Raw genomic sequence first — 13166 nt, forward strand, 5'->3', positions numbered from 1 at the left:
TATGTTTATAGCCTTTTAAATACAACCACGATTTGAGGACCTTTTGATATTCTTTTGCCTTTACATGTGTAAATAGTTGACTGTCATCTGTAAGTAATTGCACATGTGAATAGGTACCAATCCAATGTTATGCATTTATAATCAAACTCATAATACAAAATGAGAATAATTTTATTTTAAATATGAAAGAATTATTTTAAGTGTTTTCACAGGAAACTTAATCCATATCCATATGTATGTGTTTGCAGGAAATAAATTATGTTTTTCACAACCTAGCTGTAGTTGTTAACTGACAGGAATTGCTGCATTTCTGCATTACAGCTGTATGTTTTCTAACAGAAGCACAACTATCTTATACCTGCAACTTCAAAATGTAGGTCATTGTGTTAGTGAATGTAGGTCAGAGTGAAGGGGAAAAAGATAGAATGCAAACTCCTCCATGTGGGTCTTTAAGCTTATCCCTGTTTTGAAGGTAAAGAGGCTTACCTACCTGTTCAGGCACGAGAAGCTTTTCCTTTTACTGAAATTAATGCAGGTATTCTGGCTTCTTGGCTTAGCTGGAAGCACTGTGTGCTTCCACACTTGAGACCTGTGTTCGTGAAAGACCTCCTGACTCCTGCGTCTTTAGCTGCTAGCCACTTATATCATTGCTGAGGCGATACTTCCTTCCCTATGGGGGAAGGGAGCGGGGAGGAGAGTCGTGTGCATTGCTAGCATCTGCCTAGAGAAGAGCATTGTCTTTCCAACGGTGCTTTACCCTTCTCTCAGCACAGAGCTATCTGATACACCTGCAGTTTCAGCCGGTATCAACATTGTAGTGGTAGCAGGGGAGAGAACAGTGACCCCTCATAAAAGATTTAGTGACACCATTCAAAGTGCCTTTTCATTAACAACTGTACAAAAGTGAGAGACATTTGATTGAGGTACTGAAAATTCAGATGTTGAAGGATTTTGATACAACTGACAAGTATTTTTGAAACACAGTCAGGCTAAAAGTTTGCTGTAGACGGATTTAGGTTTAGGTGGCATTTTTTTTTAATATAAGGTATAAGTATTATAAATTAAATTAAATTAGCCGTATGTTCACTAAATATTGTAAAATCACTTTTATGGCTTGAGTATCCACCAGTCACTGCAAACTGAAACATTCTTTATATTATGCACTAAAATATTTATGCAGTTATTATATTTATTGCAAAATCTGTCATTTTAGCATATTTCAATGCTCAAAAGCGTTGAAATCCTCAATAGGGAGATGGAAAATCCTGTACAATTCTTACTGTATGTTTCAGTGAGGAATGGGTAGTCATGTGTGAATATTTTATTTTAACCCTTAGCACGTCTAAGCAAAATAGCACATCCACAAACACCTAATCAACCTAAACTGTCATAAACAGGACAGATACCAATATTGCTTTAGTGTTTTTGTCATATGTATGAATCATCACTCCTTTTTTTTTTTTTTTTTACCTTTAAGATCTTTGTCACACAAAAGTTATATGCAAAGTTTTGGCCAAATCTTCTCTAGACTTTTGCTTGATCTGCATGCAGATGACACATGCATAAAATTTCATTGTTTATGAGTAAGGTAGTTCAGAATACTTGCTGGATGGAAAGGAAGAATTATGTATTTGGTGGTTACAGTGGGGCTCTAAGTAATTTAAAAGGAAGACAGTTTTTCTCCCAAACTTCTGCTTCTGTTACATATGTTGTGATGTTTTTAGTCTTGAGAATAAAAAATAATTTAAAATTGTCTAAGGGATGCACATACATGGTAAGCTGCATGGAATTCAGTTTACCTGTCTAGAAGTATTTAAAGAATGCTGCCACATGTTTGGTTTTAAGTTTATTGAAACCATTTAAGTGTCTGTAGTTCATAACATGAAGTTTCTGTCGCATTAATTCATAATGCTGTGTGTATGGGGGGAGGCTAAACCTGGTTTTTACCTGTGAGATAGACATGTAAGCACACTATACATTGCTAAGCAACAACAAATGGAAAGCACATATAACTGAAATTTGGCTGCATATGCCTTTGATTCATTCTCCCTTAACTTTGGGGAGCCTAACTCAGGTGCCTGAATACAAGTCTGGTTTCCCCAGGCCCCCTCCATCAATGCCTGCAGGAGCGTATGCAAGCTACGCAGCATCTGTCCTGCCCTCTCCGTGGGCCACGGTACCTCCGTTAGGTGTTAAAGTGAGGTGGGAAACTGGTCTGAAAAAAGAGCAAGTTTCATGAGTGAATGGTGTTGAAGGGGTAAATTTGCATGGATGACTCCAAGCACTTGCAAAGGTTGACAATGGCCAGCATAAGTTTTGCAGTGGAAGCATATAAAGTGATGCATAATACAGATTAGATGAAAAAAGCGTGATTGCTCCTGTCTATTCCCATATGAGAACTAGAGGGCCTGAAATGAAAATTACAGGGAAGCAAGCAGAAAAGAAGAGAGAGGAGATGTTGCTTTATACAGCACGATAAAACTGTGGCACTTCCTATCACAGGATGTTGCAGCTATGGAAAGTTTACCACAGTCCACAGAACAACTAGAAAAATCCTTTTGTGTGACTATTAAACAGAATTTACCACTTTTATCTCCTCTCCTCCTCAGGAACTTCTTGAGCCACAACTGCAAAACATGCTGCGTTATTGCCCTAGTCCTGTACTTGTCCTTAGCATGTGGTGCTGCTCAGTGTCCCTTATGGTCAGACTAGATTAGATGTGTCCCAACAAAACCCAAGAGAAAAGGAGCTAAATGTAAAGAAACTGGGAAGAAATTATATGACTGTAGAGGGCAGCGAATGAAAAAGGAGGGGGCTCCTGTCCACTGTTAGAAAGAGGCTAGAAGTCAAGGTGGGCCTCACATCTGGCCTGGTACAAACAGTTTGATGTTCATGTGAATGCCCAGAAGTTTTACAGAATTAAATTTTATATAACTTTTAAAGTCTTGACAATTCTATATATATGTATAGATTTATGTGTACATTTATGTGTGTATGTATCTATAAAGTAAATTTCTGTTCATTAGTCAGGGTGAAATCTATGAAATATTCCATTCCAATGCTTAAATCAGAATTCTGCTATTAAAAGTCTTATTTGTTTCTTTATTCCATGGTATTGTGGCAAATTTAGAAAATGAAGCAGTTGGTAGACATCCGCAAATAGTAATATGTATTCAAATAGTATTGTATAAAAAAAAAATCTATTCTAAGAAGGCTATGATTCTAAGACAGATTTCTTTGTTTTATAGGTCTCTGGCCATCTGAAGAAGTGCTGGCTTACTACTGCCTAAAGCACAATGAAATATTCAGGTACAGAGTTAAACATAAAAAGATATTTTCCGATCTGTTAGTTTTATTGCATCTGCATGGTAAAAATTGCTATGATTTAAGTCTTCAGATTAAATTTAAAATGTTCAAGGTGAAAGCATGTTGCTCTTAACAAAGAATTCTGAGCTGCCTTTGGGTACTAATATTGCACAGCAAGCTTTCTGCTATATGTCAAAGACTTTTGATTTCCACTCAAGGCATTTTATTTCACTTTGATTTTTGGGAAACAAAAGTGAAGCTCCAATCGATCAGTACTGATTGTGAAGGTCAGGAAAAGTAAAAGACATTCTTTAAGCTGACATCTGTTGCAAAAGCAAGCAAAATATTACCTGATAAAATACATAACAGTCACTGCATATAGCAATGGAAGAATTTGCACCTGTATTTAAGTGTTGTGAAACAATTTTGAGACATGCTGCACTTTTGCTTGGTTTTGGTTTTGTTTTTTTTCACATTTTCTAAACTTATAGAAGACTGTTATCAAGGCTCCAATAGAAACACCTAAAAATAAAATCCATCCTGCGTCCTCTCTCTTTCTCCTTAAGTACGCAGAGCCTTGCACTTGGAAATCCTTGAAGTTTCGTTGTCCAAAGGATGAATGGGGTGCATGAAAAGCCATTATAACAATGCATTTGCAGACTTAAATTGTGTTCTGAGTGAGGGTGCAAGGCTAATACCAAGTAAACCAGAGTATACAAAATCCTTCAGTCTGTGTACATACGGTGTCTGTAAAATAGGGAAGACCAAGCTATAAGTCCCTGCCCCTTGTACCAAAACTGGAAGCATATCAGCTGTGAGCTGGTTCCTGCTGCTTGCTTGGACTCCTCTCTGAAATCAAAGACCTGGCACCAAAGCATGCCCTGGCTCATGAAGCCTCATTTCTGGTCTGGCCACCACCTGAACAAAGCCCACCCCACTAGAGGAGGCAGCTAACACACCTAATGTGGTAGCTGCTGCTCCTTCCTCGCAGTTCAGCTGGGCACTGCGTTGTGTGACTGTAGCTGCTGTAGCAGTGTCCCTGTAGCACTTTGCCGTCCAGCCCCGTGCCATGCTCGTACCCTCTGCCTGTTCCCAGAGGCTCTTCTCAGCAGACCTCCCTGTGCTGCTCACTAAAAGGGTTTTTTCCTAGTTCGGGTATGCAAGCCTGGATACTCAGAGGCAGCAATCAGTCAGACTTCCACAGAGGAAATGGGCAGTTTCACATCTCAGGATTATGCCCTCTCAACAGCATGCCCAGAGTAGAGTTTTGTATTTTGATTCTCATTGATAAATATCACTAAATATTGCTTGAGAGATAGATACAGTTTTTAAAATTTGCTCATAGGGGAACTTCGCACTGAAATAAATTATTTATAAGCACAAATGTGTATGTGTATATGTGCATGTGTATATTTACATATTAGGTACCTAGCAATTTGGTTCAAAATGCACTAAAAACCTCACACTAAATACTTTATTTCAGTAAGCTTGGTGGTTTATTTCAATAAGAATGACTCCTGTAAAGGATTAAGTGACTTGTAAATCTTATATCTATAACCATAGGTACATACTTTTAATATATATGACATGTATGGTTTAGAAAAATAAAAACTTATGTGAAAAAACCATATAATAATTCTGTTTAAACCATAAACTGCAAATTTCCCAGTCTGTTTTATATTCTCATTGGGTTTACGTACAAGCTTGTTGTTCCAAACTATGTCCCTCTTTTGTCACATTTGCATTAAATAGAACAACTAGACTTTTTAAAAATAAAATTTGTGGAGTCTAAGAAAAATAAATCTATCGCATCCAGACAGTGAGTGTTAGTATACAGTCATACAGCCTAGTCCGCTGCCCTCAATAAACAAAATATCGGCATCAGTGTTCTGATACTGATATGGCATCCCAGATGCTCTTCCAAAATATCAGTGTTGAGTGAATAAGGAGGTAATACTTTCTCACAAAAATACATTTTAAAATGTTGGTATTTTAGGGGAGAAGAAAAGGTGCACAAAAAAAAAAAAAAAAAAAAAGATCAGTTTAGCTGAAATTCCATTTTCTGCCTGTCAAAAATGTCTCAATGGGAGCATTTCTGCCAGCTGTAACAGTTGCTGCAGATTTAGCTATAAAGCAGCATGTTCCTAAACTGAGTCTCTGCTGTGCCCTAGACGCTGCTTCACGCAGTTTTGGCGCGGGGTCAGCATCCCTCTCTCCTCCCCTCCTGCGGCAGGCCATGGCTCTGGAGGACATTCTTTATGGCTCCCCCTGCAAGCTCCCATCCGGCACGCTCTCTGCACCAAATTATATTTCACATGCACGTCTTAATAATGGCGTAGTATGGTCTAAGTTAAAAGCAGTCTTTTAGACCATGTATTCAACCCTCTGCTCAGGCTCAGTTTAGGCTCTTGACACTAACTTCATTTAGTTTTCTGTGGCTTAACTGTTTGCTGTTCCCATCGTTGTTCATAACAGCATTGTTTGTAGGTCACTTGCAGTTTTAAGTGCTAATTGAAGGATCGGATTTCTTCATGTGTAATTGTTTTGTGGTATATGGCTTGTTTTAAAACTTCTTTCTTTTTAATATAAAAAGGCTTTTAGGCATAACTATATGGGGAGATATATAAATAATATTAATTTCCCCATTTACTTCTCTAACTGTTTTTGCAAGAATGAATGTGGATTATCATTGTTATCCTTTCCTAACAATTATCTTTCGCTACTCTAGCTAGTTTAGTTCTAAAAGACAGAGCCATTGACAGGGGAAAAAAGGGAACCTTCTCAGATTTTTCAGCTCAGCGGTGGTAATGTTGCACTGAACACTAATGAGGGAACCCCCACTGATTTGCCTGCTTTGTGACTTTTCTATTTCATAATTATTTTTAAAACGCAAAACGACATGAGGTAGCCTAGTCATGTCTCTACAACTTCCTGGTAGCTCAGTTCTTACTGCAGATGGCAATTTGTTCTTGTAACATATATGTGTCTCTGACCATTTTCGTCTAATTTGTATGGGTTCTACCATTTCCTTTCTCTCTTTCAGGGACCTTGCTGTGTGTGAGCTAGGGGGTGGCATGACATGCTTGGCTGGGCTCATGGTAGGTCTTTTCTCAATTCCAATCCCATTCAGAGGAAGAAACAAAAGGAAAAATGTTCCAGTGCCTCCAACTGCTGGGTCAGAGAACTGTCAACAGCCTCAGCTGCGGTCAAGCTGCAGAGTCTTGAGAGACCTTCTAGATTGACTTGCTTTCGTATCATATTGATTTTATGGTTGCTTCGATGAGCAGAAACATTTTACCTCTGTGTAGTCAATATCTCTTGTTGTGACATTCCAGGCCACGTACGGTCTGTCTTTCATTGCCATAGCCGAAGCATTTTTTTTTTTTCAGATTATAGTCCCATTTGCTAAGATACAGGAATAGCCTGGCGAATCACAGTTGGAGCACCATGATATAGCTGCTAATGTTTTGCCTGCATTATTACACCAACAAACATGATCCAGAGCTCTCGGTAATTAGATTCTTTTGAATTAGATTGGCCATTCAGGAGAGTCGTTCACCATTCTCTGGGTTCTGAGTCATGTATTCAGGAGATATTATGTAGCAGTGCAGTGCATTAGACAAGTTTTTATGTCTCTACAAATAAAAGCATATTGTTACACTGATTGGCATTTGACAAACCTGTCGCTCTTATACAATGTGTCGAGGTTACAGCCCAATGTGCGAGCATGTCAAAGCTCACAAAAAAATTACCCTTACAAAGCCATCTGCCTGCAATGCAAAGTTATATGAAGGGCATCAGGCAGTCAGACAGAAGCAAGCTGAAAGGCAGAGTGACAGCCTTGTATGATGGCTCTACTAGATAAACAGAAGCCCGCAAATGAAAGCCTCTCAGAATACCATCATCCGCTGTCACAATGCAATTACGGAACAGAATGATAGCAAGATAGAGGCTCCCGCAAATGGAATGATAAAAGTATTGACTGATTTGATTGAATGATTAAAATAATGCAGACATAAAATGAAAAAAGATTGAAGATTGTTACAGAGAAATAGGTGAGGAAGCATGATACTGAAGGCTTGTCACGCCTGTCTTCACTTCCACACAGACAAGCATATTTGCTCATTGTTTGCTGTGCTCTTTTTTTCAGGTTGCTATTTCTGCAGATGTCAAAGAAGTTCTGTTAACTGATGGAAATGAAAAGGCCATCAAAAGTATCCTTATTCAGATAGAAAACTGGTTTGTTGTGCTCGTTCCTTTTTACTGGCTGAGTAACAATCGATATAAAGACAGACAGCATGGGGTATATTAAAAAAAAAGTCCCCACATTAAGTAATTAAAAAATAGATGTAGAATATCTTGAACAGAGCTGCAGCTTTCTCCGCAATAAAAGACACATTTTCTTCTTTAATTAAAAATGTACGTGTTGGTATAGAGCAAGTACAGTAGTAAATATTTGTCTTATGGTTGAGTGCTGAAAGATTCCTTGTGTGTATGCTGCCTGTTACAGGACATGTAGCAGTGAATGAAATCATTAGCTCCCTGCACATATTCGTTTTGCAGAAGAGCTAGATTTGTTTTTTTGTTTTTTTGTTTCTTTCAGATACTGACCTCTTAAAACATACTCAGTATTTGTATATTGTCATAGCTTTTCCAGTATATATTGAAATGCATGGTTTCATTGTTGCTGCTAAGTTATAACTGCCTACAAATTACCCATTTAGTGTGCTTAATCAATTATCAATTTATCATTATTTCTCTTGATGTAAGATTGCAAAACTACTGTGTCCCTTGTAGAAAGTATTTTATTGTATTTCTTATATTAGAATAAGTTGCTATTATGCCCTTCTAATCTGAACACATAGTTCAGAAAATTGAACTGTACTTTGGCTAAGCAAGAGAATGAGTGAGCCTAATTTGTGGCCACGTTAAATATCAGCATAGAACAAGAACAGATATATACAGGGAACACTAGTAGCCCTTAGAAATTGAGAGGGGAAAAAGGAAGGTGTCTGTTTGCTTTTGTTCCTTGGTAATCTTTCCATTTGCATTTTAAGGCAGACTACTTTTTCAAGTTTTGGCCACTGCATCATTAGAATTATTTAGATTTTGGTTTTTGTATGTATTTGAGAGCTAACATAGTGAGTATTTAGTGGAAAAAAATAAGTTAAACTAATTTGTAGTTTAAAAAAATTACATTTGTTGATGAGTGTTAAAACAGGAGACATTGCACTGCAATGATATTAGCCACTACTTCTAAAAATACTTTTTCAGAGGTAACTGAGGTAACTATAACTGCTTACAACACTTTAACAATTTCCTGGAAACAGCCAATCCTAGATAATATCTTTTAAAACTTGAAGGAAGCTTATAAAAGTCTCCTTTTTCTTGAAAATGCAAGTTCTCAGTTGTGTTACAGGGATTCTTATTTCATTAAATTCTAGTTATCCTCATGTCTTGAGGAGGAAATATTTATTATTCTGTGGATTTTAATTAGCATCACCCCTTCTAGTATTTCATTTATGTTGTTATGAAGATAAAAAATGTGAGAGAAAAAAATGTTTCTAAAACTAGCCTAACAAAACAAACTGATGTTTAACAGAAGCACAGATATTTAACAAAAGGTCATTTTACCCACAGGAGGCTTCAGGTGAGCTCAGTAATCATCAAGTCAGCAAATATCTTGCATAGCAGATTCCATAAACATACCTGAACTTTTTTGAAATTTAGAAGTCTTCTATAACAAGGAAAATTGGCGGGTGCTAAAAGTATTCACTCAGTCTTTGGAATTAAACAAATTAAAGTGCTTTTGTTCCTGAAAAAGATACTGTTAATGTCATCTAATTAGCACACCTTAGTTTTTCACAATATGTTTTAGAAATATCTTTTATTTCCAAAAGTCTTACAAGAAGTCTTCATCTGTATTCACTCAGTAAATCTCTTTTAGGAAAGCGATTGGTGGAAGGCTCTAACAGGAATTTATTTTTCTTTTTTAACATTTGGTGCTCTGAAGGCTCAGCATTCAAAGTGCTTTTATTGTGTTGGATTTTACAATGGGCTTAATATTAGCAGGGTGCCAAAGTGCAGCAGACTGAGAACTTTACAGTGTAGGTGGAACGTATTCTTAAAAGTGCACATAATAAAATTTATGTTGCCTTTTATGTGTTTTATGGACTTCAGTAGTAATTTTATGATCTGTCTTATAGCAATTTTCTTTTGCATTCTTTTCTATAGTGACTAGCTACAACAGAAGTATAGGCTAAATTTAGATCTGTTTCAGCCACACCAGACTTGCTGAAATCAGTAGGAATTTTTAGTGTAATTGGAAATTGCATTTGGCCCCAAGTGCCACAGACTACAAATAATGTATTTCAGCTAATTTTATTATTGCTGATGGTATTTTTTAATTGTCTAGCATACCAAATTAAATTAATGTGGAATAAAATACTGTTTTCTTTTCTAGATTCTGCTTTTCAGGAGTAGCTAATGCCTAGTATTATGCTTTTTATGTAGGTATTATAGATTAAAATAATCTTGTTTAAAAATTACTGTTTACATCTTGCCTTTAAATTTCTTAGGAAGCTTAAATTACATGCCAGTCATACTATAATATCCAAAAATTACTTTCCAAAAAGTAAAAGTGATTGTCAACAAAAAAGAAAAAAAATCACTGTCAGAAGCCAGGAAATCACCAAGCAAGCCTGCTAATTATTCTTAATGGGCAAGATGAGCACATTAAGAAACAAATGAATACATCAGTGAAATGTAATTGAAAATCGACCTGGCAATAGTGCATTGCATCTGAGAATCAGCCTTTGTATTATCATCATAATTATTGTTGGTTTTGTTGTTGTTATCGCTATTCAGTGAGTGTAACTAACAGCTTTGCTTTGTGAATTCTCAAGCTTTTGAGGATTTGATTTTTCTTTTAATTTTTGACACTCTTCATATTATTCTCCATTATATAGTGCCACATGAAGTATTCACTCTGTATGTATTTAATATCTATATTAGGATATGTTATTGAAATGTTACAAGTTAAAACAATTTATGAATATGTTAATTTCAAATCATTGTTGGGATTTTAACCATTTCACTGTGAAATATCTAGCAATATTTTGTATTAATCAATGGTCTTATACATGAGGTTTATGGAGGTTTTTAAAAGTATATTATAATTTGAGTCGCTAGTCCATTTCAAATACTTCACACTAACTCCTTTTGCTTATCATGGGCAGATTTTAATTGATTAACAGATCATTTATACTGCAAAATCAATAAAATAAAGAGAGATGTTACTGCTTTTGCAGCTTCATTTAAAACTTTATTGTTAGTTTAGTGTGTTTTACCTAAATTCTTTCAGGGTCATTTAATTTAAATGACAAAATTATTTAAAAAACCAGATATTTCAAGTGAATAATAAAGATACACATATGCAAAGTTATCAGATTCATCCCCCTTTGTAATTTTGGGTGATATACATTCAGATACAAATTTTCCAGCTTAGGTAATATGTATGACATAGTCAGTCATGAACATCAAATTCTGTTTCCCCAGAACACTGGAAGCATCTTTACTCAGTTCAACATGTCCAAATCTAAGGATGAGGTTAATTTTTAGTAAAAATTAGCTCCTATTTCAGAGACGCTGTGTACCTTCTGCCTTAGCTCTGTTTCACACCATGCACTAGTGACTTGAACTACTGTCTGAAAGCATCAATAATACCAAACACTGGTGCAGTGCACTGCAATGGCCATTAAAATGTAGTGTATGGATCTTTCATCAGTCCTGGGAAATTTAGGTTAGAAAGGTCATGTTCAGCCTGAATGCCTGAAGACACAGTCTCATAAATTATTTAAAAAAGCAAGTGTTAATATGTTTACAACAATTATTAATAGTTTTGCTCGGTTATATAATTTAAGTGCAGTGTAGCTAATTTATCAACAATGTTACTTCTGCCTCTACTTAAAAACAGCGTGCTTTGCTCATGGAATTATTTATGCCTTCCTTTCATTACTACTTCTCATTGCACAGTGTGGAAAAGGTTTAGAAGGCATGTCTAAAGTACAGAGATTTGTTTAAACCAGACTTCTGTCATTCCATTTCTAGTTTTTGGCTTCACAAAATATCAGTTGTCTTTTCTTTTACGTTGTTTGGATAGAGGCTTTCCTAAAATAACTTTTCTTAAATAGTCAACTGTGTTAGGAAGGCCAATTATAAGATTTCAGCAAAGCAAATAAAAAGATACATTAGTGATACTTTAAATTGGCCTGACACTAGTGTTCAGTTTTCTTATAAGAGCACTTGCAAAGAATTCAACATATTTTGTGCACCTAGAAACATTTTCTGAATTAGTATCAGATTTCCTATACCTTAAATATGAAAGAGTGATCATTGACATCTTTACCAAAAATATCCATTTGAAATAATTTTTTTTCTATTTCAGAGTGAATTGTTAAATATGTGTGGATTCACGCTGGGTGACATTTCGTGTTCTCGTAGTTTTCGATTAGTTGCTACACTTTTTCCTTCCAATGGCTTCCCACTAACCACAAATGACTGATTATGAAAGTTATCTTTTTAGGCATAGATTACTGGGCACAGCTTCCCTTGAATCTTTTCATTGACAGCCCTTACTTTGCCCTGCCTGAATGGCTACCCAAATTTGTGACCTGACCTTCCAAACTGAAAGTGGCTGAGGCACTGCTGTGGTGCATATGGGGAAAAAAAGGCATTTATTGCTTTGGTGGTTCCAAACCATTCTCAAGAAGGAAAATGAACTAGCAACTCCCTTGCCTGTAGGCTAAGGTGCTCCTGTTGTGTGTTGGATTTCACCCAGACAGAGCCAGGAACAAAGGTGTGTGTCTTGTGGGAGGGCAGGTACTCAAAACCCATAAGCCTCCAAAATCTCAGCACTGTGATCTAGTGATACTGTTTGAAGGCAGCACAAACTAAACTGGACATTAAGTGACTGTGCTAAAAAATTTATATTCACCACAATTGTAATTCTTATATTTGTAAACAATAGTTGCCTTTAAATGTACATAATGTATGGGAAGTCTTTTTCCATATAGTAGCCTCTATAGCTACGGGGCTATCAATTCCTTAAATGAAACAGTAAATAGAGGTCGGCAACAAGAACAAGTTGCAGCATAGATATATGGCTGATGTGCTGGAGTAGTAATGTAAAATTTATGCTTCTGAAAAAAAACGGACTCAGCACAGTTTAAAGAAGACCAAGCATATAAAAGACATTATGAAGGTATTAACAATGGAAAAAAGTTTTTATTTTTATTACTACTCTAGTTTTATCGATAATTCTTAATGAATATGCTACAGATGTAAGTGAGATCATCACAAGAAACCAAAGCGCAGGAGTATTTAAGGCTCAGAAGGTGTCAAGCTGGTAAGATTCTACTAAACTGTTTTACAGATTCTCTCCTGTAATTGTATATTTAATGCAAATGTGAAATGTATGTGAAAGTGTGACCTATATTACTGATGCTGACACAGGTGTATATATAACATAAGTAGGTAAGTGATGCAAGACAGAAATTTGGAAGCATTAAAAAAAATTTAATTACTTTTTAACATAGCAAATACAGTATGATTAATCTTGGTGACATAACCACTCTCCTTTTTATTTTTTTTAACATACGCTATGTCTCTTCAAGCAGTGGTTTAGTGCATGGTTGAAATTTGGCTGCTTCAAAGTCAACATGACCCATTGTACTGAATATGAGGCTTGGAATGAATGTACCTAAACCTCTGGCAGGTTTCATTTTTAATACCTCTGGGAAGTCAGAGTGGCAACAAATCCCATTTGCCCCTGAGGCAGATGGTGTCGAAGCATCCACGGG

General features: G+C 36.2%; 1 protein-coding gene across 1 annotated transcript in view; it reads left to right on the forward strand.

Annotated features, from left to right (window-relative positions):
• Positions 1-472: 472 nt before the first annotated feature.
• Positions 473-13166, forward strand: part of CAMKMT (calmodulin-lysine N-methyltransferase) — a gene marked incomplete at its 5' end in the record, with an annotated part of 46947 nt that continues 34253 nt past the window's right edge. Inside the window, 5 exons of the mRNA XM_010084741.1 lie at positions 473-535; positions 3249-3309; positions 6350-6404; positions 7457-7520; positions 12646-12712. Coding sequence (XP_010083043.1) covers positions 473-535; positions 3249-3309; positions 6350-6404; positions 7457-7520; positions 12646-12712 — 310 coding nt within the window. The remainder of the gene's footprint in view (positions 536-3248; positions 3310-6349; positions 6405-7456; positions 7521-12645; positions 12713-13166) is intronic.

The sequence above is a fragment of the Pterocles gutturalis genome, unplaced genomic scaffold, assembly GCF_000699245.1.
Source record: "Pterocles gutturalis isolate BGI_N339 unplaced genomic scaffold, ASM69924v1 scaffold9635, whole genome shotgun sequence".
NCBI lineage: Eukaryota > Metazoa > Chordata > Aves > Pterocliformes > Pteroclidae > Pterocles > Pterocles gutturalis.